Source organism: Melospiza georgiana, chromosome 4, assembly GCF_028018845.1.
Source record: "Melospiza georgiana isolate bMelGeo1 chromosome 4, bMelGeo1.pri, whole genome shotgun sequence".
NCBI lineage: Eukaryota > Metazoa > Chordata > Aves > Passeriformes > Passerellidae > Melospiza > Melospiza georgiana.
This window is the reverse complement of record NC_080433.1, coordinates 30,792,786-30,820,685: the sequence shown is the minus strand read 5'-3', so window position 1 is coordinate 30,820,685 and position 27,900 is coordinate 30,792,786. Positions and strand designations below refer to the sequence as shown.

Genomic DNA, 27,900 nt, shown 5'->3' with positions numbered 1-27,900 from the left:
CGGTGTCCTTTAAAAGGACACGGGCCCGCCGGGGCCGCGCATGCGCGCTGCGCGCCCGCCGAGGCTCGGCAGTCCAGCCGGGGTCGGGTGTCGGCCAGTAATAAATATAAATATAAATGGCAGCAAGTGCCGTTCCATGCACTGTACTGTAAATAGCAGCTGATCCTCTGGCCAGCGCCTGGCCTGGCCCTTCTGCCTGGCCGAGCAGCGTGTGGAGCGGGCGGGGGTGGGGGTGATGCTCCAGAACCCGCTGGAGCGTTCCCGGAAAGCAAACTCCGTTTGTCCCAGAATACAAACTCCGTTTATCCCCGCTTTCCGTGTGGCTCTGGTGATCCAGGCCAGCCAGCTGGGCACCTAACAGCGCCTGTTTTCTCTGTGCTCCAGGAGCAGCACGGCTCCTCCCCGACTCGCTGCTTTGGCAGTTCGCTTTCCTGCCTTTCAGATCCCGAGGGACCTCGGGGGGCGCCTGTGTGAGGGGTGCCCGCTGAGGGCGGCGGGCTTGGGGCCGGGGCGGGCCAGGGCCTCGGCGATAAGAGCACAATGCAGCCGCAGCTCGGCGTTCCGGCCTCTAATGTGCAGACAGGCGTCTGAGCGCGCCGCGGCCGGGCTGGGTTACTCATTTACAGCGCTAATCCCGCGGCTGACGGGGGAACTGCCCTCTTGTCACCCCTAATGGCTTTTCCTGATGGATAGCCATTGTTTTGGTAAGGGCTTTTTGGCCATTAAAAAGCACTTTTTGGCGCCTGAATGTAGTTCTTTTTTTAACTGTTACTGCCTTGCATCACAAAGCCCTTTTAAAGTGCTTTTCATAGAAAATTGCAACATCCTTCCCCTTGCTGTGTTCAGGCACGTTTTACGCAGATTAAAATAATCTTATGAGTCAGCCCTGCCTGTCACTATTCCTTTGATTTTTTCTGAGAATCCTGAAGTCATCTCTAGGAGCCCTCCAGGTCATGTACGATCTGCATAGAAGGCACGCACCGCTCCATCCCCCACAGCGATGCCTCTGAATGAGAAGTTTCGCAGGCCGGTGTTTTACACAGCCCCCTTTTGCTCAGGTTTCGGTCTGTCTGAGTCTCGAGCGTGTTTGTTTTCCTGTGTTTGGCAACACCCAGTGGTTAGCAAGTCCAGGATGAATGGAAGGCTGCGCCTCTTTTCGGCTGGTTGCAAACAATGGCGAGTGAACTCGTGCATAACAGTCCTGTCAGCGGCGACCTTGCTTTCATTTCTCACAGATTTACAAGTCTCTTTCCCCTTTGGTACATCTGCTTTCCATATAGCAGGGACCCAACGTGCAGCCAATGGAAAAAGAGATCGGAATATGAATCTTTGCTCCCTGTAAGAGCGGCTAGATGATGTATAAGGAACAACCTTTCTCCCCTCGATTTATTTTTACCGACAGCTGGAATTTTAAGCTAGGTTTGGACGGAGTGAGGCGCTCCAAGTTGTAATTAACACTGCTCCAGAGGGAAAGTACCGGAGCTATAATTAGCTTGGAGCCAGTTGCGGAGGAAAGTGGTGGCGTGCAAGCCAGAGGCCTGGATGAGCACGGCTCATGGGGTCAGAGCATGGCCCTGGTTCGGCGCAGGGGTGCAGTCCCAGGTTCGGCACAGGGTGCAGTCCCAGGTTGGGCAGAGGGATGCAGTCCCAGGTTCGGCGCAGGGGTGCAGTCCCAGGTTCGGCAGAGGGACGCAGTCCGTGGTACCCGGCTCCGCAGCACCGCCCGCAGAGGGCACCAGCAGGCAAGGGAGCCCCTGCCTGAGCAGCCCGGGCTCAGCGAACGCTCCTGCTGCTTGCACACTCGAGGTGAATCCCAAACAAGCCAAGTCCCTCTCCATCGGGAAGGAGAGGCCTCAGAGGAGTGCCGGGTCCGCCTGGGAGAGGGGTTTTCCACCTGCCCTGTCATCTTCTGCCGGCCAGAACCACCCTGTCACCCCTTGTTTGTTCCCATGTTTGTTTGGCTTCTCTGCCGTGTGTGTTTATGTGAACCCTGTGATCTTTTTCAGATCTGCTTGTGTGTGCTTCCTCCTGGGTCGTCAGCTCTGGTCCAGGACATGAGCCTTCCTTTCCCCATCAGATTCCTTTCTTTGGCAAGGTGTTCTGCCAGAGACCTTTCACTTTCCTGAAGTTTGGTATTGTGATCTTTTGTTACTTTTTTTGTGTGTGTGTGTTTGTTTGTTTGTTTTCCTGCTCTGGCTGACTCCAGCAGCCAGTTCCTGGGGGCTGGCTCAGTTTTCACTCTTGGAACAAGCAGGCAGCACCTCTCCTAAAAACACCTCGGACCATGCACCTCTTTACATAGTCCTCTGGATTTGCAGCCCTGCTATTCCCTGACCTTGGCTAATCTCCTTCCTTTTGCAATACTTTCAAGCACCTTTCCCAGCAGAGGGTTGCAATTAGAGAGGCAAGTATAGAGTTGCATACTTCTGTAGAGGGAGAGCAGGTTTGAGCTCCTTTAATCTAATAGGAAATGTCTCCTTCCCTTTCATATGCAGCACTTTCTTGTATGCAATCATCTACCAGGATTGCTCCCTTCCATTTCTTTCAGCAGTTTCCCTTTCAGCTGTAGGAAGACCTGTCCCCGGTGATCAAAGGCATCCTTCTGCAGCTACAGGAGCAGAATGAGGAAACAGGATGCTGCATAAGGGATCAGAAAACCTGCTGGCTAGATCTCTGCAATTAAGCATGTCTTGAAGCAAGACTCAGGGAAATACTCAGCTAATCTTGCTGCCTCAGTTTCCCTGGTTGTTAGCATGGGGGTATAATTTCATTTTCTTCCTTTGGGGAATTGCCTTGACCTCTGTACACCAATTTTCCTTTCCACATTGGTTCTGTCATTAGAGCAACTGGCTCAGCGAGACAAGTGAGAGAAGCAAATACCAGAGTTAGAGGTGAGCTGTGCAGATCCCTGTTTCCTTGTGTTCAAGCCTTACTTCCCAGCTCAAGGGATGTCTTTATTCCTTGCCTGAGCATGCAGCAGTGCCTTTCTGTGCAGTGTGGGGTGTGAAATTGTCTCTTTACATGCTGGGGAAGGCTCAAGTGGGTTTGCTGATGCTGATAGCTTCTTTCCAACGAGGTCTGGGGCATTTGGGGTGTGCTCTGAGAATATGGGAATGCTCTTGCTGCTGAGGAGCTGTATGTGCAGCAGGCAAAGATGAAATAAAACTGATGGGACAGAATCCCTCGTTATAGCTGTGGCTTGGGGGCTGGTAGGTTTTGTAGCTGGAAGCTGAACAAGGAGAGGAAGACCTGCCAGGTTAGAGCAAGCTGCTTTGAATTTATGCGGCTGAAGTGAGCGCTGAGGGCCCTGAGCCCGCAAGGGGGAGCCTCGATGGAGTCATTCGCAGCACTGCTGATGAGATCAGCTCCAGACTGGAACAGATCCATGACCAATACTGTGCACTCGGTGCTCAGGAGTCGGCAGAGGCACTGGAAAACGTGAACAGATTCACCCATTCTTGCTTTACCCCTTGCTTGCAGAGTTGCAGCTGGCAGATGGGAAGGGCATGATGAGAGAGCACAAGTACTGGAGGGAGAAAAGCACTTCAAGAGCCTGGATTTTGCTGAGATACAGTTTGGCTCTAAAGAACAGCAGGAGGGAGAAGGAGAAAAACCCTATTGCAAAGGCATTTTTCATGGGCACCCAAGCGTGATCTGAGCAGAAATTGGCAACACGAAGCTCAGCATCCTGAAGCAAATCGGGGAGCCCAGCTGCAGCAAATCCCCAAGCTGGGTGATGAACACATCCCCGCATTGCGGCGACAGCCAAGCGTGCCTCAGTGCAGCGTTTGCTGGGGATGGTTAATGTGGCAGCAGCCTGGGAGCTCAGGGATCAGCCCTGTGCAGCGTTTGCTGGGGATGGTTAATGTGGCAGCCACCCAGGAGCTCAGGGATCAGCCCTGTGCAGCGTTTGCTGGGGATGGTTAATGTGGCAGCCACCCAGGAGCTCAGGGATCAGGTGTGTGCAGCATCTCTTTTCCTGCTGCAGAGTGCCCCAGTGCCGAATGCACGTGTACTCAGCTGTGCAGCTGGCTCAAGTGTGCCATGATGAGCTTGAATAGATGGGTTTTGGCCCAGGCTTGAAAATCCCCCATTGCCAGCAATCTCGTTTTGGCTGCAGCTGCCTCAGGTTCCCTAGGAAACTCCAGTGCTGGCTGAAGTCCGGGCTGTGGAACAGCAGGAGGAGGCAGTCCGGCGGCGCCCTCCCTGCAGCCTGGCTGCTCAGTCTCTGCCACCTGGCACTACAGCCAGCTTCTGCCCCGCTGCTGCTGATGGTGAGGAGCAGCAGGGCAGAGCGATCCCAGTGCTGGGGCAGGGTGGACGTGGAGCCAGGGATCAAAAGAAAGCTGTGACCCAAGAGGAGGGGGAGGGAGACGCTGAGTCTGCATACGCAGATTACCCAAGGGTGGACCTGGCTTTTCATAGGTTCCGTTCTAGTCCCTCTGGCTTCATCTGTTTTAGTAAGTGCAACAGGAGCAGGGCTGGGCCTGAGCATTGCCTCAGGATGATATCTTGTGTCGTGCAGTTGTTAGCAATTCCCCTGCCTTGGTTTTGAGCAGTGCCACAGTGCCCAGGCATGGCTGGGGGACAGGGTAGGCTGGGGGGAACTGTTCCAAACAGAGCCTTGTTGCCATGCTTTTAACCCCATGGATGGGAGCTGTGTTCTGCTCCTTGGCTTTTGGGGCCAAGGGTGAAACAGCTACACCCTGTAAGCCCAGGTGCTTCAGAAGACAGGTTTTTGAAGTGCAGTCACCTGCAGCCTGTACATTTATCCTCTAATTTTCCAGTGTTTTCCTCGTTGAAGATTGGGGAATGTCATGCAACAGGTCGTGGGTGAGTGTGTGGGATGGAGGTGTGTGTGCCAGACTGAAACTGGGAAATGCTCTGTCTGCTGGGTATGGCTGAACTGTGGGTTGTGACTCAGTGTCCAATACTCCATGCTATGCATCATTGGCTGCATTTGACCTTCTGTCATGTCGGGTGGGTGAGATATTAGGAGAAAATGTTGTCCAAGCAAATGAGGTCAGTGTGTGGGCCTGCTCCTTGATGCAGGGATCAGACAGGCCTGGGCATAAAAGCACGTGGAATTTGCCCTTCTGGCTCTCCTGCTTGAGGCTGGCAGAACAAGGAGCCCATGGAGCACATGCTTCTGCAAGAACTTCCCATGCACACACACCTGTGTCCTCTTTCCCCTGCCACCCCAAGCCACATCAGGTTTGGGAGCTCAAGCCAGGGAGCAGAACAGGGGCAGAGCTCATGTATCCCCCATTTAACATGCTGCTGACAGATGTGTCCCCCAGCCAGAAGAAGGAGCAGGTGCCTTTGACCAGCCTCTGCCTTGTCTCCACTTGGAGGGACTTTGTTCAAGCCACTCACTGTTCCCCTCAGCTCCACAGGCTTTTCAAAGGCAGTGTCCATGTTCTGGATGGTTCTTGCTGCAACCACCTTGCACTTTTGCTGTCCCTGATGAGCAGCCCAAGCCCCCTCATCTTGGAGAGGAGGGAGATGCTCCTAGCAGAGGGTGCTCCTCTTTCCACAGAGGTTGCTCCTCCCCAAAGAGAGTAGCTTTGCATATGGAGTAGCCTGGTTCCCAGCAACGGTGCTCTGGCTGAATTTCAGGAGGGTACTGGGATTTGGTAGGGTTAAAAGCTTTGATGTCATGGCATGGTTCAAGAGTGGGCTATGAGACTTCTTCCCTCTGACTGCTGTGCTTCTCCTGCTGGTGTCCAGAACTAGTGTGAGGCACTCTTCAGCTCATCCTGAGCCATCTCTCAGGGAAGCCCTGTCTCTGACAGAGATGTTCAGGAAAGATTCCCACCCCTTTCCTAATGAGGCCGAGTGAATAATAGAGATGTTCCTCAGGGATGGTGTTGTAAGCAGTGCTACGTGCACGTTCAGGACCAGAAAGCAGGTCTCCACTGGCTTTTCCCTGCTGTGTGGATGTGTGTCCCATCCTGACAGAAGAGATAAGATATCTGCTGCAGATGGGAACTTGCCTGGCAGTCGCAGCCACCTGTCCTCACATTGTGCTTATCAGATCTCCCAGCTTGGGAAGTCTGTTTGAGTCTGTTTGTTGGCAACTGGTGTTTGAGGCTATTCAGCCTGTGATATGATAAGATTAGTCTGGGGTGAGTAGCATTGAAGGCATTTAGTTTCAAATATTCTTTTCCTCTCTCTGGAGCAAGCATCCTCCGTCCAGGAATCTGACTGCAATTAAAGCCTGGTGTTTGTTTTGCTGCTGGGGGCTCTCCAGGAGGGGAGCAGCACAAAGAAACTTGGGGGCAGCTAGAGAGACACAGCCAGGTTCTGGCCCCTGCGTGTTGCCAGTGGTGAGGGAAAAAAAGGACAGCAGGAAAAGGCACAAACTGGAAGGAAGGGAAAGAGAGCCAGAGAGAACAAAGAGCTTGGCATGACTGCTGGGAATGCAAAATAAACATCCACTGTGCTCCAGTGAGGGCTGATGTACTACTGGCCACATGGGTCAGAAACAAGAGTAGAGGCTCGTGGGTGCAGTCCAGAGAAGGGACAGGACGCCTGTGTGGGACAGGGTGTCCCTGAGTGCCCAGTGTAGTGCTGGAAACGGAGACCAGGTGTCCCATCAGTGCAAAGCAGTCACTGCCCTGCTCCCTGGAGTATCTAGTGGAGATGAAATACCTCAGGGCAGTTCTGTGGCCCAGCTCTTTTCCTGTGTCTCACTCTGAAGGTCCATAGGTATTTCTGGTGCCCTCCCCTCTGGAAAATGGGAGAAAAGGAGTATGGAGAGTCATTTGTGTGGGCCTGATCTTTTCTTAGATCTCCTTCAGATGCCTGCAGTTCCCTCTTTAGATGCCCATTTCCTGCACTGAGTCAGTCATTTGGGGATTTGGACTCCCTTTTTTTTGGCAGCTTTTCTTTCCCATGTTCATCTGGTTTGGTTTTTACTGTTTCATTTTGCAGTGCCATCAAAGGGAGTTTGCTCAAGCTGATTTTGCAGCAATGGATAGTTTTGACTTGACAACCCCTTCCTTTGCAGACCTCAGTCATGGCCTTGGGTCCAGGGTGGGTCACCCCTTCAGATGCTCTCAGAGTGTGGTAAGGTGGCTTGCTGCTTCCCAGTGGAGATGAAGGATACTTGGCTTTAGTGACATGAGCATGGGAGAACAGACTTTTTTTTTGCTCCCCTTCTTTCCAGCCTATGAGCTGTTAATTCTTGTGGCTTTTCAAAACTTGCTATTTCTCCCTTCACATTTCTTTCTCTCTCTTTTTTTTTTTTTTTTTCCAGTGGATGAGCCACCATTGGCATCGTGCCTTGTGCGTGTGACTCAGTTGGATTCTGCTTGTCTGAAAGATTCCTGCAAGTCCTCAAGAGTTGTCCAACCTGCCTGGGCTGAGCGCAGGAAGCTGTGAGAATCACTCTGAAAGGGAGACTCGGCAGGCACTCTCACTGCTTGCTCTGGCTGTGCTGGGGGGTTGAATCCAGGATGGCTGCTCTGCGGAGGGAGGTCCCCAAGGAGCTTTTGTATAATGGTGCAATGCTGCATTTCTGTTTGGCTTATTCTAGTTCCAGCCAGCTGGTCTCATGCTGCCTCTGTTGTGGGAAATGGCCCCCTTGAACTCAATCAAATTGGGCTTGGGGCATCTTGGAAGTGCCATGGCTTCCACTGCAGGAAGACTTCTGTTCTTTGAATGCCTCTGGTTTTCAGACTTAATTGGACCCACCCAAGGGCTGATTTTTTCCAGAGGCACCGAATGCCTCAGTACCTCCTGCTGATAGTAGATGGTGTGATGAGAGATCAGCATCTTTGATACTGCAGTGCTATCAGCTAGGAGAGCACAGCTTCCTTTTAGCTTTTTGCACAGGTTTGCAAAATGATTTGATTTGATTTTGTGGCCGTGAAAACTTTAGGATGAGAATCCAAAGAGGAGGAGTTGATTTTGGATGTGAACTTGGGTGTCTGTGCCTCAGTTTCCTCTTGTGAGGGAGCTGCCATCTTCTTTGCTCAATGGTAAGATAAAACTGTTGCAGATGATAATCTTTTGGTGGAAGATGCAAGTGGACCACAAGACCTCATGAAACTGATCCTTTTTGGAGTGCTCTTTGGAGGATCCTTTTCCCATTAAGTTAATATATCTCATCTAGAGATTGTGGGTAAAGCTGTGTGATCCCAAAAATCCCAGAGAGAGAGAAGCTGTGAGCTTTCTATACATCTTCTATTTTCCAGCAGGAAAGCTTTCAACACCAGGGAATTATTATCTCCAGGCGTGTTTTTGAAAGCCTTTCCCACAACCCGCATTTCCTGGCATGCACCTATGAGTGAAAGAATTGGAGAAATGAAGTCTGGAAATGGAACTGGGTGGCATGCCATCAGTGCTCTGACCTCCCTTCTCCACCCTCTGCCACTTGTGTTCATTCCCCTGCCCCTCAGCCAAGCTGAGGACAGAAGACATGACTCATCTGGCTGCTTGGGTTGATAAAAATGACCCTTTATGGACCAACTTCCTTGCAAATGAGCCACCTTTCTCCCCTTCCCTGTGCACAGCTCAGACCACACAGAAATGTTTATACAGACTTCAGAGCTGCCTGAGACAGACATTCCCTGCAAAGTTCAAGGACATAACTTGGAAAGCATCTATCAGAGCACGTTTGAGCTCTCCCATGGAGATGGGAGATGCCAGCCACCATGGCACCACCACCCTTCAGACAGAGGAGGGAGAGAGATGGAGACTGAGGCTGTACTTGTTCCCTGTGCTCTTGATCTGCTCCCCTGCTTGATGCAGATTCCCTTTCTCACTGCTGCCCCTAGCCCTGAAGAAAGGTGTGGGGTTTCCCCCACATTTTAGTTCTTCAGCTATCTTTGTCCTTCCTTCCTTCCCCCACTTCCTAAGGAAGAGAAATTGCACCCTACAGCTGAAGAGGGGTGATGTTCATGGAGAGCCTACTGGATGCTGATGGCCTCTGATCTCCTGCCCTCCGGTTTAGATCATGGATGCTAATTCTGTAGTTTCCACCGGTGCTCTGGATGATGCACTGTGAGGAAGCTGAGGCAGGAGGAGGGGCAGGAGATTAATCTCTAGTCCTTTGTTGCTTCCCATTTTACCTGATCTGAATGTGGAGACCAGTGCTTTCTCTAGAGGAGCCATCCCACTCTGGATAACATCTTAGGCAGGGGCTTGGTGCTCCTGGGCACTTTTTTCTTGTGCTCATCCTTGCTTTGGCTTCTCCTGCATCTCCTGGACAACTGTGTCCTGTAAACACCCTTCAGATCCTCAGACCTGCTTACCCAGTTTCTTGCTTACCTCAGTGTTTGGCTGAGGTAAGTACACTCTGTTCTTTCGGTCCTCCTCTGTTAGGAAGCTGGCTGACTTTCAGAGCTCAGGGATCAGCTGGGGGTAGGTTGCAGCACTCTCTGCTGAGAGACCAACCAACACCTCTTGACTAAAGGAGAAGCTAATCCTATCCAGGAATTTCTGTACTGGCAAGTGGAGGGCTGAGCATCTCCGTTAGGAGGTGGTGGAAGCTTCTGCTCAGTTGTGTCCTGAGCCCTGGCCTCTGAAAATCCACCCCACAGCCCTCTAAGGCAGGGGTCATTCCCCCCTAGGCTTAATGAAGAGAGGAAATCAAAGCAGAAACAGGCCTTAATCACAACTGCCACGAGGAACCACAACCAGGGCCCAGATGAGGTCAGAGAACACAGTTTAAATCAGGTCACTGCTTGAGATTTATTGTGTGGAGTTTTTCTTTTTTCTTTACTCTCGCACTGAAATCTTTCCCCAGAGGCTATTCAAGGAAATAAATAGCCAGTGGAAAGGGACAATAGCTTGCTGTGGAGTACAAATTATATGAAGCAGTAGGAAATAATAGCAGAGTAAGCAGCTGCTACTCCGAGAAAGAATGCGTGGTTGATCTCTCCAGCTCCCTTTGCCTTGAGCAGACACTGATGCCTGGTCCAAGACACAGGCTCCCTCGGTGCCTGGAGTGCAACATGGGACAGGTACCTCATCCATGCTGCAGTGCTATTCTCCAGTGCCACTTTGGTGCCTAGTTAGCACCAAGCCTTTCATGAGGGTGCTAAAGGGATCTCTGCCCTCTTCTTGCAGAGCTTGGGTTGATGTGGGGACAGTGGCACATGCATCCATGCACCCAGGATGGCTGCCTTGCCTTCCTCTATCTTCCTGATGCCTTCTGGATTGGGCATTATGTCTGGTGGTGACCTGTGTCACTCCTGCAGGGAGCTGTTCATAGCTCATGTTGTCTGCAGAGAATGTGTTGGCTGCCCTCTCCTCTGAGCCCCTTGCAGCCCTTCCTCAGAATCCTGTTGAGAGAGAGGGTGGGGATGATTTTGGCATGCTGGATTGGTGTGGATTCTGGGGGCTGTCTCTGCCACAAAAGGCCCTGAGAATCCTCTAGCTGCTGAGTCTGCCTTGGCTGGGAAGTGGAGAAGTCTGTGGTTTTCTTCCGGGCTTCACACCTAGCTGGCTTATCTCCTGCCCAAATAAGAAAACAAAATAAATCCTTCTGCCAGCAAGGATGCTGCCGAGGATCTTGGCAGCCTGCTGGCGAGGGTGGCGTTCAGTCTGTTCTCAAAGGCTGTGTGGGTGCCCTGTGGCTGTGGTGGCAGCTCTAGGCTATGGTACAGCAGGTGCTGCTGTCTGGAGGCACCCAGGGTCCTGAGATCCCATTGGTGCTCCTGGTGGCCTGAGATCACTCAGGACTAGTGGGAAGGCTGGGAAAGATTGTTGATTTACCCCAAAATTTACCATGTGGGACCTCTGCAATAGAGCTGCTGCATTTTATGGGGTGAAAGCTGTCTGCAGAGGACCTTCCCTACCATTCTCCTGGCTGAAAGCCAACATGCTTGCATTAGGCTCTTCCCTTCTTAAAATATATTAAGGGTTATTTTGTTTTCTCCATGCGAAATTGCAGGCCTGCCTGCTCCCTGCTGGAAGCTCACCCTGCCCTTGGGTCACAGGTGGCCCCCACCCTCACACCAAGTGACTGCTCGTTGGGTCTTTGCTGTCCCCCTGAGAATGCAGCAAATGCGCCTGTGGTCACAGTGATGTGAACACGGGTGTCCCACACCAGTACAAGCCAACTGCCCTCTGGCCTGGGTAGAAATCTAGGGGTCCCTGGCGGGGTGCTCCCAATCAGGTATCCTATTATAGGATCATCTCTCTGGGGAGTGAAGGGTTCCTGGATCCTTTGCACCAGCAGCTGCCAGCTTCCACAGCTATTGTTTATGTTTTCCTTACTGCACAGATCCTCCACCTCTTTTGCAGATGCTCTTTAGCCGGATTTCCTCTTTCTTTGGGATTTACATTCCCATGCTATCATTGTTTCCCCAGGCTTTCTGCTTTGCAGTGTCAGCAGGGAAATATCAACCTGCCCCTGTCACCCTCCTTTCATCATCCCAATCACCATCTCCAAAATTGTCCAACTGCAGTGGAGAATTTTGTCTCTTCTGGGGTCCCTAAAGTCTCATCCCCTTCTGGATGTGGGGAGCACATACCCCTGCACGAGGGAGACCATCTGCACAGGGCTGGTGTGTGACCACGTGGAGGCTCAGCTCTGCAGACAAAGGAAGTCGCCAGTGCTGGCAGAGTTGCTGCCTGGCTTCCCACAATTGTTCCCAATGGCAAATAAAAGGGGGGTGAACGCCCCTGCTGAGCATTGTAGGAGGGGGTAAATGTTATCTTGATAAAATCTCATGGCCCCTCTCTGAGCAGCTCGTGCCTCTTTCCTGCTCGCCTCTCTCTCTGCATATTCTCGCATCCCCGGTACTTGTGGCTCTGCACTCAACTCTCTGCACAGGGTTTTACTCATCCCTCAGACAGAATCACAGAATGGGTCAGGTTGGAAGGGCCCACAGGGGCTCATCTCCTCCTTTCCCAGCCTCCCTGCTCCAGCAGGATTGTCCCAGAGCACATTGCACAGGATAGCATACTGATGGTCCTGGAATATCTCCAGTGAGGGAGACTCCACAACCTCTCTGGGCAGTCTGTTCCACTGTGCAATCACCTGCACTTCCTCATGTTCAGATGGAACTTCCTGTGAATCAGTTTCTGCCCGTTGCCTCTTGTCCTATTGCTTGGCACCACTGAGTCTGGCTCCATCCCTCTGACACCCTCCTTCAGATGCTGGTAGACATTGGTGAAGTCCCTTCTGAGTTGTCTCATCTCAAGGCTGAACAGGCCCAGCTCCTTCAGCCTTTCCTCATAAGAGACATTGCAGTCCCTCCATCATCTCCATAGCTCTCTGATGGACCCGCTCCAGGAGCTCCATGGCTCCCTCGTCCTGAGGAGCCCAGAACTGGACACAGTAGGAGACACACACTGCTCTCCCTCTCAGGCAGCTGTAGGGAAAGGGTTAGTAATTTGCAGTACATGCCTTAAACAAGGGCTTGGTGGTGAACTTGTTGCAGAAAAAAAGTCACAAGTGCCTGTGCACAACCCATGAAGGAAACAAGGTTTCAGTTTTGGTTCAGTTCAACTGAATCAAAACTGTTCAGGTCAAAGTTCAACTGTAGTGTGTTTGGATAAGAAGTGAACTACTGTGGAAGTGCAAGAAGTGGGGTCACAAATAGGACACTTATATTTTGAGGTACTTGTCTCACACAACCCTCAGAATCCCCTGGTGACCATTGAATTAAGATCTGAGTGTGCACGATGGCAGAACCATGCCTACTCTTCCCTCACATGCTAATGTGGAACTGAAAGCCACTTCTGCTTCTGCTTTTTACCCAATAAGGGACTGCATAAGAATTATTGAGGAAATAAAGTGGACTGGATGAGACCCCACCATCAAGAAGCCCAAGGCACAGAAGGACCAACGGGAGGCTGCTAGATCCATGGAGGTGACCACCTTCTACTTGACCTCTCTTCTTCTCCCTCTCTCTCTTTCTCTCTCCCTCTTTTCCATATAAGATTAATTTTGTAAAATAAAGTTGGCATTGTTGAACTGGCATTTAGTCTCCTTTCCACCTTAATTTGGGCAGATGACTTCAACAGTAAATTGTAGCATTTTAATTGGCATCACCATTTTCTGGCCCAAAGTGCTGTTCAACAATTCCGAACTTTGACTGTTCTTCCCACCTGGTGGGAGATTGACCAAGCCTTTACTGTTACTTTTACTGTCCCTCTGTGGGTGACATCTTTCTCCTGCCTGGTGTGCCCAGGTTGCCTCCTTCTGAGGGAGATAGTTATCAAGGGTGACCAGTGTAAAGCTAAAATTTTACTCTGTCTTGGTAGTTGCCTCTCTCCTCTAGGGCTGGAATGGGTATAAACTAATTGTGATAATGTACAGGCAATAGCTGACCACATCACTAGTTTGCAGTTCGAATGAAAAATGGGATGAGGAAAAGGTAAGTTGCTCATCAAAGGTAAGAAGGTAAGTTATTTGTGCAGATTTGGGAGGTTGTTTACCTTGTGTGCAAAAATCAAACCTGCCTCCTGAAAAGGGTTGCAGATGTAAAATTCACGAGTTTGAAGTCAGAAAATGAGGTTCTTAGAACAGCATTGTCTTTTGAGAAAGGGACACGGGAGAAATCGTAAAAACTAGTAGATATTCTTTTAAATAAAAATGAACAATTAGAAAAAACGTTCTGCAGCTGAAATATGAGAAAAACAGATGCAGAAAAATCTAGGTAAATTACTATTAATAATATAATTAATATATTATTTACATTATATTAATAAATTACTTAAATGATTTAAAATATATTAATAAAATACTATTAATAATATAATTAATAATATTAAATATATCACAGGGTGGTATATTGTGAGGATCTTGAAACATGGGATGGGAACATTTGGTACAGTGGTGGTGATTTAGAGGCAGACTCTCACGCTACCCCAAAAGCAGAAAAAGTTCAGCCTTTAATTGAAACTGAAACTGTGGATGAGGAGGGTGGAGAAACTCGCACTACTGTTCCCTGCAGAATAAGATACATTGCAGGAAGAACATTCTAGATGTTCAGGGGAATGTGAAACTGAATACAAGTTTCTCTTATGGGCAGAGATCAGATCTTGCTGAGTGAGGAAGAGGCAGAAAGATTCTGGTGACAGAGTATTTTTAACTACCACCCCGGGTAACCATAACTACTCATTGACTGCCTGAGCTGCCTGCTGGGCTGGGGGCATAGACCCAGAGGACACAGGAAAGCCTGCTGCTGTTTAAAACGACAGGATTCTCAGATCTGGCAGCCTCTGTGCAAAAGGCAGCATGTAATTAAGCAATGTATGAAAGACACCAATTAAGGCGAGTCCTGATGGTAGCTCCTGTCAGTCCAGCCCTATTAACTCCTCCCCTTTGTGGCCTTCCAGATAGGCTGAAAATGTTTGTTTCAAAAGCCCAAATTCACATACAAATGGATGGCACCATGAATATTACTGCAGCAGTGGCACAACCATCTACAGACCAAATTCACATACCTACCTGGTATGAATTCTCCCAGGAAATAGGGAATTATTGGTGCCATATGGGATGGGTTGGAGCAACATCTGGGAAGCCACCTGAACCCCCCTGGTGAGTCTGTTGAATTTAAACCAGCACAGCAAAGCCAAAATCTAAACCAAGACTTGATTCCATTAACAGTACCCACTGCTGCAGGTATTGATAGGGTGGTGACAGAGCTGAAGTTTTCTGTGTTACCCTTGGGAAGTGAAAGACAGTTCTGGAAAAATCCATCAAATTATTGCCAGATGGATAATGCCCTCCTGTTAACCCACTGTGCACTGGTTAGACAGAAACGGAGCAATTCCATTTCATGTTTTTTCCAGGTTATAGGAATCCTGCATATTAGAAACTGCACCTAGAGCTGAGGGTTCTCCTATTCCAACCTTAGGCACCCACAGCAGATTTTAGCTTTTCTGTGTACTATGTTCTGGTGGTTTTAATTTGTGTATGTATCTCTAAGTTTTGTTTACAAATTTAACCAAGTAATGAAGGTTAACAAGTATGACATTTGTAAACTGTGTTGGAAAGATATGCCTTGGTTTAATATGTTTATACTTAATGAAAATAAGCAATTACTGCTTGTTTGCTTTTGCCTAAGTCTGTAGAAGACCCCCTTCTCATGGGTATATTTACTAAGACTGGAATACCCAGGATACTGTTCAGACAGCAAATCCTTACTCCCCAGAGAAAAAGCGAGTTACTGTGCAATTTAGCCAGTCATTCAGTTTTGCTCCAATATTTGAGAAGGGGACCCTGGTCTCTGTATTATCCTGGGATGGCTGCAGGGCAGCAGTTGATAGGAAGGTGTGGACACAGCAGTGTGGTGGGAAAGAGACCCAATGTCAGAAAACACCATCCCCAGCACTGGTTCCTGCTGGTTCCATGATCAGCCCTGGAAGTTTCACCAACAGTTTCAGGTCCTCCGCAGTAAACAAATTTCCCAAGCCTGCTGGAGTTTATGACCCCTTGCTTGTGGGAAACACTCCAGGGAAGGAGTGCTTATCAGCACTTATCCTTTCTTCAGAATGTTTTAGGAAATGGTAGAAGCTGTCTACCAGCTGTCTGTGCAGCAGCAGGAGCACTCAGCTGCTCTCTGTAGGGCTTGGGAGAGGGACTGAGGGATGACTGGTCTCTCAAGCCTTGACCCCCTCCTCCGTCTCCTTTTTCCACTTGACTTTTGGAGTCTTGCAAAGCAGGGGCACTGTCTGCTGAGCTCTTACCTGGGAAGAATATAGCAGGGATGATAGTCTCCTGTGAGGACAACATTCCTATATCTAAGGATTAGGGAGGATGGGACTATTGAACCTGATGTGGCCTGGTGTGTGGCTCCTCAGGCTAAAAGGTTTGGGTTTGGATGGGGCTTGGATGGGAGGTTGGAGGGAGCTGCCACATATGGGTACTGCAATCCACACAGCTGAATCTAGAGCCACAAGAAGGGAAGGAGCTGGGATGCCACTCTTTCACTCCTGCAAAGGACGCTCCATAACTCAAGCCATCTAGAGGGGATGTGTTGGTTGTCCTCTCCTCCAAGCCCCTTTGAGCCCTTCCTTGGAGCACTGTGGGGAAGGATGGTGGAGACCATTTTTGTCTGCTGGTATGGATTTCGGAGCTGCCCCTTGCCACAAAAGGAAGGAGCTGGGATATTCTTTTGGGTGAGCTGTTACACACAGGAAAGAAGGGAACATGGTGGTCACACCTCCCTGGCCAACTGGGAAGATGCTTGTCCTATCTCATGTCTAAAGTAGCACCCCTAAGGGCTCTGTGTCATAGTCCTTCCCCTGGGACCCCACCAAGGAGGCTGGGATTTGCTTTTATTTGCTGGAATCCCTAGTAAGAAGTGTACATATGGAGTTTTTTTTCCTGGGATCAAAGCCTTCTGGCTTAATAGCAGCTGTTGGAGCTTTTTAGAAGCAGGAGTCATGTTAATGTGTAAGCCTTGGGAAGTCCAGAGCCGTAAGGTCCTATGTGCAAAGCATTTCTGAGCTAAACTGCTGGTGTCTCCCTACCTGGGTACTCTGCCCTCTGAGGAAAATGCCTGTAAGGGCTGCTGCTCCTGTCCTCTGTCACCCAGGGTCCTCAGCTCAGCAAGGCTGAGTGAGACTGGCGAGTCATAGCCACTCTCACCACTTGCATTTCTTGGGCAGCATTGGCTTTCCACCAAACCTTGGACAGTGCCCCTCTGCTCTTTGTATCTCCGCTGTCCTGCTTTCTCTTCATTCTGCTGAGGACAAGCCAGGTTTCACTTCCTCTCTCTTGGATGTCTCTTCTCTCTTGCGGGTTTCACTCAGCCCACTCTTCTCTCACTGAATGAGAAGTTCATGCAAGACTTGCAGTGTGGAGGGTTTTGTCATGAGAGGAGCACCAGCTGAGAGCAATTTATGTTCTCCTGGCTGGGATGCCTCCAAGCAGCACCCTCTAAATGGTAGTGCCAAGTCAGGAGGAATGGCTGAAGGAGCCCCACAGACTGTTTTTCTCTCCCTTAGGGAAATATTGAAATCTTAAACCTGAATATGAAGCCTGGGAACACCCTGAAGGTGAAGGGCAAAATATCTGCTGATACTGTTGGGTAAGTACAAAGAAACCACCTTGCCATGCCGGGGTGGAAGGTGGGCTATAGAGGAAGGTGGTTTTCCAAGGTTGCCAGATACAAAATAGCACATTGTTGTGCCACCTGCAACACTGATGGAGGAACTGGGTCCAGAGATGTGTGTTGGATCTCAAGTCTTCCAAGACCCTCTCCTGTCCATGCATATGATTTTCTTCATGCTCCTTTACAGCTTCAGCATCAATCTTGGCTGCAGCTCAAGAGATCTGGCATTTCACTTCAATCCCCGCTTCAACGAGTCTGTCATCGTCTGCAACTCCAAGTGCTCCGATTCCTGGCAGGCGGAACTCCGTGACCGCCACCTCCCTTTCTTCAGGGGCTGCACTGTCAAGGTGAGGGTGCCAGCATGGTGTCAGGGGGTATGTGGGGTGTGTTTGGGCTGATAGGGTGTGAGGGGAAGCCCCTGGTTAGCAGATTCCCATACCATAGTTTTCCCGGTTCCACCCAATACCTCCTGCTCCCTCACCATGGCCCCTCTTCTGGGTTTTTGGTCCTGATTGCCGTTTCCACTCCTCTTTCAAAATTGCCATGTTTCTGGGAATTTTAAGTGAGCCCTGTCTGTCTCACACTTTGTAAGTGCTTCCTGGCCCCTCTGTCTGCTCAGCAGGGGAGTGTACCTGGGGCATGTACGAAAGTAAAGGGAGTCTCCAAGAAGCAGAGAAACAGTTTGCTGCTGTTTACATTATTTCTCTCCCTCCTTCCTATGTAAACACAGACTTTAAGGCAACCTCGAGTTTGGAGCAATGTCCAAAAGCCTCTCGCTGAACTCTTCTGTCCTAATTACTCCTGGATCCATGCTGCCAATCTGTCCTTTCTCTCTTCCTGCCAGGGATGCTGTCCTAGTTGCTGCCTCACCTTATCTGATGTCCCAAATCACTAACAGGGCTGCATTTAGGAGTAGTCCATTTAGGATTAACAGGACTGCATTTAGAAGTAGTCCAGTTCCTATATCTGTGGAGAGAAAGCTTGTTTCTTTAGACAGAACCGGCTCTTGGGGAAGGGGTAGTGAGGTGACGGCTTTGGGGAACATTGCCTTTAGTTTTGAATGACCAGTGATGCATTCTTGTCCTGTCTGCTTGTGCATGTTTATCAGCAAAGCTCCTTTTTCTGAGTCCTGGTGACCTGCTGAGGGCATTGGGGGGTCAGGTTTATTCAGAACAGTGGTTGTACACCTTCCATATGCTCTGTGAATACATGTAAAGGCATACCTGGGTTTAGCTGCTGGGAGTTTACATTCTGAGTAGCTGAAACAGCCTTGGGAGAGATCCTCTCCCCAGTCATAGTCTGTATTCCTGCTTAGACCCTTGATATCAACTGCTCATTTCCTGAATCACCCTCACCTCAACCCCCAGCACCTTGCTTAAGGTTGTAGTGGACAGGTCTGACCCTCTTATGTAGTCAGGCCTTTTGCCTAAAAGCTGACCTCTGAATACCCTCTTTGCTCCCAAGTCCTGCCCTTCTTTCTCTTTTTTCCCCAGTTCTTCATTGAAATGCTGTCGGACAAGTTCCGTGTGAAGCTGCCCGATGGCCATGAGGTGTGCTTCCCCAACCGGCACGGCCACCGCAACATCAGCTACGTAAGCATCGTGGGGGGACTGAAGATCATCTCCTTCAAGCTCACCTGATGGGCACTGCTTCCTGGCTCTAATAAAACCCAAGCCAGTGGAAGTCTGGCTGTTCCAGCTGCTTGGTCTTCTGTGAGAGCTCTGTGTCTCTGTGCAAGCCAGTGACCAAGCCCAAGGTTCTCCCACCAATAGGAAAGAAGCCATTGTGGGATAATGCCAGGTACCTTCCACGTCAGAACAGGCTGTGGGCTTGAAGGGATGGTAGGTAGGCCAAAGCAGGCTGTAGGTGGGGTCCAGGATGAGGACACCATATGATTGCTGGGGAAACGGATGTGTAATCTTTTCACAAAGCTCCATTACTTCCTGCAGCCAAGCTTTTGGGAAGGGGGGATGGTGAATTGGGAAGGAAGGCATAAATGTAAATGAAGTGGCATTTGATGTGGCATTTGGTGCTACAAAAGTGCATCATTAAAAGGTGGCATGGGGATGACACCACAGGTATGCCCCCAGCCAACATTCCTGCCATAGATAAGGGATTGTCTCCAACTTTCCCTTCTACCTCACCTCACTTAACTGCTGGCACATTCCAGTCAGGTTAGCCGTTACTCTGACATTTCCACAGCAGATCCTACTCATCAAAAATGAGACAGTGGGAATTTGGCCTCCTAGCACAGGACTACAGGCAATTAGTCCCAATTATTACATGTGCTGCTCTAATTCTAAAGTACCTTGCCAACTCAAAAGTGAGACTGATGTGTGACAGCAAACATTGGGACACTTCAGGCTGGGTGGGAGGAGAGCAGAGTAGAAGAGCATCTTACAGGGAGTCTGGTCCAAGGCAAGGTGGCAGTGTCCTTGCCCTCCCTCTCCACTTCCTCACTGCCAAAGATTGGTGGCTGGGGCTCCAGCAGACATGGCAAGGAAGACAATAAGGTCACAGCAGCCAAGGGGATGCACCAGAGGTTAGTATCAAAACTGTTTTAATAAGGTCAATAATAAGTGCATGGGATACAGAGGGGAGGCAGAAAGGATAATTCCACAGATATGGATCTTTGGTCTTGTGTTATGGTCTGGGAAGCAGAGGGCAGAGGGGAGCTCATCCTGAGAGCCCAGGTCCCCACCCTGGAAGGTGCATGGGAGAATAAGGCTGATCTTGCTGGCTGCCAGTGGCCAGACCTGGGGACTTCCTGAAGCTGGTGCCTGCCCTGGTTTGCTGCTGGTGGCTGGCATGAGGCAGCCCCTTGGGGAGGCTGGGGCACATGGGCTTGTCCTTAACCTTGGTGGCCTGGCTGCAAGTGGCACTTGCACGTGCATCCTGAAGCTCTTTATCCTGCTCTGAAGAGCTTCCTGGCAAAAGCAGCCGGGTGGCAGGAGAGATGCGTGGGAGCAGAGTCCTGCAGCCATGGCCCAGCATCTCCTCCCACTGCACACGCCCTGCTGTCCCCGAGAACAAGGGGGGTCCTGTGAGGGTCCCCCCAGTGACCTCAGCCCCCGAGCATGTTGGCTCCACACCGTGGCACAAAGGCGCTTCTGTGAGGGCCAATCTGCACGCGGGCCAGCGTGGGGACAGCTCATTCCAGGGCAGCTGTGTCACCCAAGGCCACCCGGCAGGGGACAGCAGCCATGCTCCACGCCACCCTTGGGGAGGGTGTGCTGCAAAGAGGGGTGTGTGTGGGTAATGAGCAGGGGACAGGATGGAGACACAAACTGTGCCACCACCACCACGAGGATGGTGGCACAAACCAAGTGGCTGCAGAGGAGTCTCCTTGTTCTGAGGCAGGGGGAAAAGAAGGGATATTTAGGGCCTGAACTGCAGAATTTGGTGACCTGACAACCTGCCTTTGCCACTAGTCAGCCAAAAAGTTTCTCTCCTCTCAATTGCTGAGGGGAGTGGGGGTAAGGAAGGAAGCTGTCCTAAGTGATGCCCAGCAGCAGGAGGCAAGTGGAAACTTTCCTGATTATTTCTGTGCATGCTCTCACCTCCTGAACACCGAGCACACAGCTTTTTGAGGGAGGCAGGGGAAAAGAGAAAGCTCAGCTCTGTGGGGTTTGCCTGTCCCTTGGGACCCCAGCTGACCTTCCCTGTTGATAGATGGGCTGTTCTGAAGGGTCTTGCACTAGCTGGAGCTGGGGAAACGCCATCCCCTTCTTCCCAGAGCCATCGTTGGGAATACCTCTGGGGAGGCACGCGTGCCATTGCAGAGGAGGGCTGGGAACATCAGTGGAAGGATGAAGTATGTCCCCAGACATGCTGGTGGAGCCAGGTTGGGGCTTGAGAGAGGGGGTGCTGGGGAGAATGGGATGGGGTAGGAAGGATTCAGGGTTCCTTTGGCATATGGGGCTGTTCCTTTGATGTCTAAGGGCCGTGAGGCTGGAGTAGGGGTGCTATGCCTGGCTCTGTGGAGCCCACTGGCCCAGCCCCAGGGAGCCCCCCAGGAGATGGGCTCTCCTCCTGCCCTCCCCGGCCTGCCCAGTGCCCCCACCTGGCAAGGAGGTCACCCACTGGGCCTGCTGGTGACACCAGCACCAGCGGGTGGGGCACAGGGAGGAGGGCAAAGATGCTGGCACCAGTATCTCTGCTGGGGCCTGCGATGGGCGGGATGGCTGTTCACACCTTGACTTCATCGTCCTCTTCCTCCTCCGCATCGGCATACTCGAAGGAATTGCTGCGGCCCCCTCGGGCACCGCTGTGGCTTTCCTGCAGGCTGGAGAGCTTGGTCTCCTCCTCCTCCTCCTCTCCTTGGTTCCAGCTGGCCTCGGGGGAGCGGCTCTCCCTTGTCACTCGTGACCCCCACAGGCTGCTGCTGGGGCTCTCCCACGGGGTCTGTGTCCGGGCCTGCCGGGGACCCTCAGCCTTCTCCGGGCTCCGCGGGGTGCTGGTCCCACCGTAATGGCGGGCCAGGACCTGGGCTGCTCGGTCAAATTCTCCAGCCTCAATGGTGCAGTCGTTCCAGTGGCCTTGCCACGGGGACCCTGTGGACACTGGCCCTGGCCCCGAAGCCCAGACAGAGTTCGCTCCAGCGCCTTCGATGGCACGTGCCTCTCCGTTGGCATGGACCGACAGGCCTGGCAGTGAGCTGGCCCCTGACACGTTGCTCTGCCTGGAGTGGTCCCAGAAGCTGGATGCTGCCTTGTCCTCTTCATGGGATGCAGGCACTGCTGGAGGGACCCTGTCCTTGGTCCCCTCTTCACACAGGAGGTGTGGGCCATCCTCCCCCACCTCGTTGCCATTGGTTTCAGAGAAGCTCATCACCTGGAGGAGCTCGCTCATCAGGGAGGGCCCCAGGTCGAGGCGGAAGGACAGCAGGGAGTCGGAGCGATCCAGCTCGTCCTCCCCGGGACAGGTGCTCTCCTGGGCCTTTTCCAAACGAGGGACACGAGGGATGGTACAAAATCCGGACTCCAGACCTGTGAGGCAGAAGGTATGGCTGGTGAGGGAGCAAGCCTGACTTAGTTCTGCAGGGGAAAAGGGACACTGCTGACAAAGTGGCTCAGGCCATACTCCTGTCAGTGGCACTGGCCTCTAAAGGACAGGTCAGTGTCTCTGTGGACATCTCCAAAGCCCAGAGTTACAGCAGAGGGTCTCCAGGTGGGCTCTGGGCTCGGCAAGCTGGCAGTGGGGCTGAGCCAGGCAGGTGAGACCAGGAGATGGCAGCATTGCCTCAGCCTGCCTTTCCCTCTGAGCCCGGCCTCCTCCCCCGGCTGCTGTAGGCACCCCTGATCCAACCCCCACCCTGAGACCTTCTGCTCCAGACCTCCTTCCCTGGGGAAAAGCTGAGCACAGCCCAGTGCAGTGAGGCTGGAGAGGAGCCATACAGATGTCCTTCCCACAACCCTTCCCCAAAGGGCACCCTGGCTGGCAGGGAGGGATGTGGACACGGTGGAGAAGGGTGTATGGAATCCCTAAGGAGCAGCATATGGAGATGTAGAGGCTGGCACAGCCAGGGACAGGGTTAGAGCATCTGTGTGGAGGTGGGGAAGGCCATGCTGTGGGTCCCCTTGACCTCACTACTTTGGAGTGGGAATTGCTGCACTGTCCCAGCACCTTTTTGGCTTCCTCAGGCAGGCTGCTCAAGTAAAAAGGCAGATGGGGGGTGCTCCCTTACAGGTACTGCACACAGGCTACCAGCTGTGTGGCGCTGCAGGAGAGGGGCAGAAACAGAGAAACCATCCCTGCCCCGCTTTGAGGGACACCCTGGAAGGAGACCTTCCAAGGGCAGGAGGAAGGTTAGGATTATCTGCTTGGAGCGATTGTCAAGACCAGGCGGTCACAAATATCCCATTCCTCCTTAAAACCTTAAGTTCCTCACTGTGGAGGAAACTGAGGCATGGAGCAATGGAGAAGGGCTGCAGAGGGTGTTCAGTACCAGGGCACCAGCCTGGGCCTCACGCTGCACTCACCATAGGCCTGGTGTGTTTTGGAGAAGCTGTTGGAGGTACTTTTGAAGGAGAACTTGCTGGTCAAGCCCCTGCTGGTGCTGTCTCCATCATACATGGCCTCGTTGAGCTGCGGCAGCGAGACGGCGTTCTTGATGATGGGCGAGATGGCGGGGGGCGCGGGCGAGGCGCCCACCTGGCCCCCGCTGCCCCGTCTCTTCAGCGGGCTGCGGCGCACGTGCCGCAGCGTCCGCGCCAGGAAGCTGTTGGGCTTGGCGGCGTCGGCCCCGCCGTGGTTGCTGAGGAAGGAGGTGTCCCCGAAGACGTCGCCGCCGCGCCCCACGTGCATGGTGTGCCGGAAATCGCCCAGCGGCGGGCTGATCATGTCCGGCGTCAGCTCCGACTTCAGCCGCCGCTTGCCATGGGAGCCTGACACCCAGCTCAGCACCGGCAGCTTCCCCAGGCTCATGTTGCACCCTTCAGCCTGCCTTTGAAAAAGCTCCAAAAATCAGCCCTCACCAGGCTTCCGGCACTGGGGTGTTCTGTCACTTCCCCAGCCTCCCCATTGCTTCTGCTCCGATGCTCTTGGGGTGACGGTGCATGGCACTTTAACTCTCGGCAGGTTTCCCGCTTCCCTGTGCTACGTCGAGCTCATGAAATCACCCTCAGAGGGTACGTCCCCAGTGGTGAGGATAGTGGTGGCACGCAGATGTCCCCAGGGGGTGTCTGGGTCACCCCCTGTTCTGCGGAGGTCACTGAAGGCTGTGTCTGGTCGTAGACTTAGAGGTTAATCTGCTGTCCTCTACTGTCGCTGGGTGAGTGGGAGCCAGTCATGGATGGGACAGCAGGCAGCAAAGGGAGCTTCAGGTGGACTGGCAGGGCAAGAGCATTGGTCCCCTTGTTGGCCACCTAAATAAGGCAAGAGCAACAGTGAAAGCCTTGGACAGGATGTTCCCAATCCCATTGGCTGTATCCACAGAACTGCCTGAGGAGATTAAAGGCAGTGCAAAAGGCAGTGGCGAGCTTGCTACTGGCTGCCCCTTTATCTGGCCCTTCTCCTGGGGAGGAAGAAAAAGGCTTTCCTCCAAAAACATGTGCTCTCCCTCACCTTGCTGACCTACCTCAGTATGCCTTAGTTTCCCGTCTGCAAAGCAGCTTTGCCAGACCCACACCACAACACAGGCCGAGGATTTCCCTCCGAGGCAGAACCTCCTCCCAGAGCAATGCCCTGCTTGGCTGCCCCAGCTCCTGGGGCGAGAAACCTCTCCCTCCTTTTTGCTATTCAGATGAACCCTTGAGGAGAGGGTGAGGCCTGGGGCCCATGTGCTTCTCGGGAGGAGTGGTGGGAAGCAAAAATGCAGTATTTGTATATTGCTTTGTTTGTCCTTCACTGGCTGGGTCCCTGGGAGCTGGGCAGACATATTGGAGAAGCAGGGAGTTGGCAGTGTGGGGAGGGCAGCCGCTCTGCAGACAGGGGAAACTGAGGCACGGCAAGGGGATTGCCTGAGGCTGGAGGAGAAGGTGGGATGGGTCCCTCCACTCAGGCAGGTCCCAGAGGCAACGAGGGGCAGGCAGGAAGCAGCAGCTGGATGCACTGGATGCACGGCAGGGTGATGACCTCCCAGTCAGTGGGGAGGACTGTCAGATCAGCAGATCCCCTGTTGGCGTGCATAGCAAGTGGGAGAGGGTGGGCTGGGGAAAGGAGAGGATTTGGGACATCTCAGAGTGTTGGTGGCCTGGGAAGCCAGCTGGGGACGCATCCTTCCCTGGGCTCAGTTCTGTGCCTGGGCCATCACACAGAGTTGAGTCCTGCAGCAGGGCTGGCTGTGGAGGACAGCATGCCAAGCGGTGACGCAGGAGCCACATCTCTTATCTGCGTGTGCTGGGTCCCCCAGTGCTGCATGGCTTTCCCTGCCACATTCCCTGCCTCTCCTGCTTGTCTGCGCATCGCCTTGGAGCAGCCAGGCAGTGCCAGGATGGCAAAGGCCCTGGAGAAGGGGATCCTGGACATGAAATTGCTTTCCTGGCTGGCTAGATGCATTTTTGCTTTGCCCTGGCCTTGTTTGCTCACCCGGGGCCTCTCTTATCTGCCTGGGGTTAATGACTGGGGAAGGGAAAACAAACCTCCCCCAGCAGTGCCCAGCACCATTGGCTGCCTCCCAGGGTGGCAGTGGCCTCCTGGGGTGGCAGCACTGATGGCAGCAGGGACAGAGTGGCGGCAGGCTGGGTTCCTGCTGGCCCCCAGGTCCTGTAGCTCATGTCGTCCTCCTGCCCACAGACACCATGCAGTGCTGCCTTGCAGCAAACCAGGCACGTGGCAGATTTGGGGTAAGGGCACAACTGGGGAGCTATTTCCTTTCTGTGGTGAAGGCCCACCCACAGCCATTGGGTCAGGGCTCTCCTGGAGTGCAAAGGAAACTACTGGGATGGTGCCTGCAGCACAACTGGGGTCTTGGGAGCACAGGGAGAGAGATGCAACCATATTTTTGAGCTGTCCCCAGGATCTCCCAAGGAAAGCACACGACTCTGGCAGAGGGGATTAGGTGAGCTACAGCACTCAAGTTTTTCTCTTCCTCTGCACGATGGAGCCCCTGAAAAACCCAAAGTGGGGACTGACCCCTTTAGCATTTACTGCACCAGCCAGGGCTACTCCTACCCCCACCCCAGATCCCCCCACAACACAGCTGCCCTGCACCCCCCTATGTGGGACATCACACCTTGGGATGGGGTGGGGAGGCAAGGAAAAGGGGGCACGTGGGAGGAGAGCATCCCCTTGTTCCCTATCTGGACAACTACTGAGTGAGGGAGTGGGGTGGAGGAAAGTGTTTCTCCTTCCTTGTCCCTTGGTCACCACAGGGAAGCAAGCCAGCAACTCCTGGCCCCTGGCTCTCCTTGCCTGCTGGCAGGCAGCAAGTGCTGGGAAGAGGAGGGAGGGAGAGAGGGAGGGAGGGAGGGAGTGAAGCAGCTGGTGCCCAGCCCTACCTGGATGGCAGGTTTCTGGCAGGCCTGTTGGGCTTTTCCTCCTTCCATTCTCCCTCCTTCTTTTCTTTCCTACTGCCCCTGGAGTGGATCCCTGCCCCCTTTGAGCCCTCCCCTTCACCCGAACAGACTCCTCCAGGCCAGGGGAACTCGTGATTCTGTGGGCAAAGGGTGACCTGGGTGCTGTCCTTTCCTCCACTGGGCAAAGGGACCCTCTGCCTGGCCCTCTCTCTTTCTGGGTGCCACTGCTTCCATCTGGCAGCCCTTGGTGTTCGCCAGCTCCTGGCAAGCCAAGCCCACAGCCCACCACGGCCTCCCCTTCCCTGGCATACTCCCTCTGTCTCCCTTCTTGCCTCCTCTGGGAGGGCCCCTGCCTTCAAAGACCCACTGCCAGCACTCCTCCTCCTCCTCCCAGCCTGTTCCCCCCCGAGTTCAGCTGGTTACCACTGGTTTTCCACTAGCTGGGAATGGCCAGCGCTGTTCTGCTTGCTGGGAAGAGCGGAAACCAGAAAGGAGGGGAAAATAATCCAGATGTCTAGTTGGATAGAGCTGCTGAAAGCAGCCTCTTCCCTCCCCCAAAGGGGACATACTGCAAAAGAAATTTGGGGTGGTTTCAACAGCAGGAAGAGCGGGTGGAAATGGCAGTGGGTGGCCAGAAAGGCTTTCCCAGCCTTCCTGAGTGATGAAAAACCTCCCCTTCCCTGAAGGAAGGGAGGCAGAGTTCCCCTGTTGGGTGACTGCTTTGGGATGAGGAAAGCCAGCAGGGACAGGCTCTTGGGGAAGGGGGAAAGGGGCTTGGCTGGCTGGGCTGGGCCTCCCTCAGCTTCCCTGGAGCCGTGCCGGGCAGTAGGCAGATGCCTAAATCTGACTCCTGTGCTGCTGGCTGCTATATATACACATAGTCATATCTCTGTACAACAAGGATATTTTTCCAAGCAGACGTTCTGGGACACAGAGGGAGGCTGGAGCTATGGAGATGGGCAGTTTCCAGCCATCCCTTCCCTGCCCACTTGTGAAAAAGTGCTCTCTTTCTTCCTCCATACCCCTAAAATTGAGGTGCCGAGAGCCTGTGGGGCTTTGAGGGGTATCGGAGCAAGGTTTGGGACACAAGCGTCCTCCTGCCTTCCCCCATCCGTGAGACCCTCTTCTCACTCCCTTTCCTTCCCGCCTCTGCCCCCGTCCCGTGTCCCCTCTCCTCACTCCCAGTTTCCTGTTGCATTCCTGCTTTCTGCTCCCTTTATTTTTACCATCCTTCCCGTCTCTGTTGCCTTGCCACCCCTCCCGCTTCTCCCCAATCCAAACACCCTCTCCCCCCTTTTCCTTCTGGTCCCAACACGCCCCTGCCCCCAGCTCTACAAACTCACGAACCAAAAACTTTCAGGATTTACCTCTTTCGAACCAGCGTTATTATTTTTTTCCCGGTCCTCCAGACGAAAAGTTGCGAGACACTCTCGGCAGGCCTCCGTAACTTGTTCCAAGGATTACCGGTGCTGCGCTCCGGGATGCAGTGGGGGGAAAAGCGGAGGCATTGTCCCCTCCTTTTCCCACGGCTGTCCCCCAAGGCTGGCTCTCCCAGGCTGACGCCCTGATGCCACGGGAGAGAGGGAGCGAAGCTGGCGGGGAGGGGACGTGGGAAGGAGGAGGGCGGGCTGCAGCACTGCCGAGCCAATCCTCGCCTCGGCAGGGAGACCAGAGAAAATGAGATTTATTCCAACTATCCAGGACAGAAAACTTCAGGAACTTCTCTGCCGCTCCCCTCCTCCTCCCCGCTTTCCCGGTGCCATTTCCCGTCTGCCGGCATTGGCCGCCTCCCGCTCCCGGGTGCCGGCTGCAGGGGCTTTGGGGGAAGGGGGGAGGCCAGGCTGCTGTCTAACCGGGTTTGCAGGGCAAAGGAGAGGGGCTTGAACCCTGTGTGTGTGTGTGTGTGTGTGTGTGTGTGA

General features: G+C 52.9%; 2 protein-coding genes across 3 annotated transcripts; one reads left to right on the top strand and one right to left on the bottom strand.

Annotated features, from left to right (window-relative positions):
* Positions 1-12,747: 12,747 nt before the first annotated feature.
* LGALS2 (galectin 2) lies at positions 12,748-18,721 on the top strand. Of its 2 annotated transcripts, XM_058023136.1 has the most exons (4): positions 12,748-12,830; positions 16,918-17,000; positions 17,212-17,371; positions 18,518-18,721. In XM_058023136.1, the coding sequence occupies exons 1-4, from the start codon at positions 12,825-12,827 to the stop codon at positions 18,662-18,664; spliced, it is 396 nt and encodes a 131-aa protein (XP_057879119.1). In that variant the 5' UTR covers positions 12,748-12,824; the 3' UTR covers positions 18,665-18,721. The 2 variants fall into 2 exon arrangements, with proteins under 2 accessions (XP_057879119.1, XP_057879118.1); XM_058023135.1 differs by lacking the exons at positions 12,748-12,830; positions 16,918-17,000 and having other exon boundaries at positions 17,117-17,371.
* A 2,396-nt stretch (positions 18,722-21,117) lies between these two features.
* Positions 21,118-27,414, bottom strand: CDC42EP1 (CDC42 effector protein 1). The gene is made up of 3 exons (XM_058023041.1): positions 27,349-27,414; positions 23,006-23,890; positions 21,118-22,012 (listed from the first exon to the last, which is right to left on the bottom strand). The coding sequence occupies exons 2-3, from the start codon at positions 23,448-23,450 to the stop codon at positions 21,213-21,215; spliced, it is 1,245 nt and encodes a 414-aa protein (XP_057879024.1). The 5' UTR covers positions 23,451-23,890; positions 27,349-27,414; the 3' UTR covers positions 21,118-21,212.
* Between the last annotated feature and the right edge of the window lie 486 nt (positions 27,415-27,900).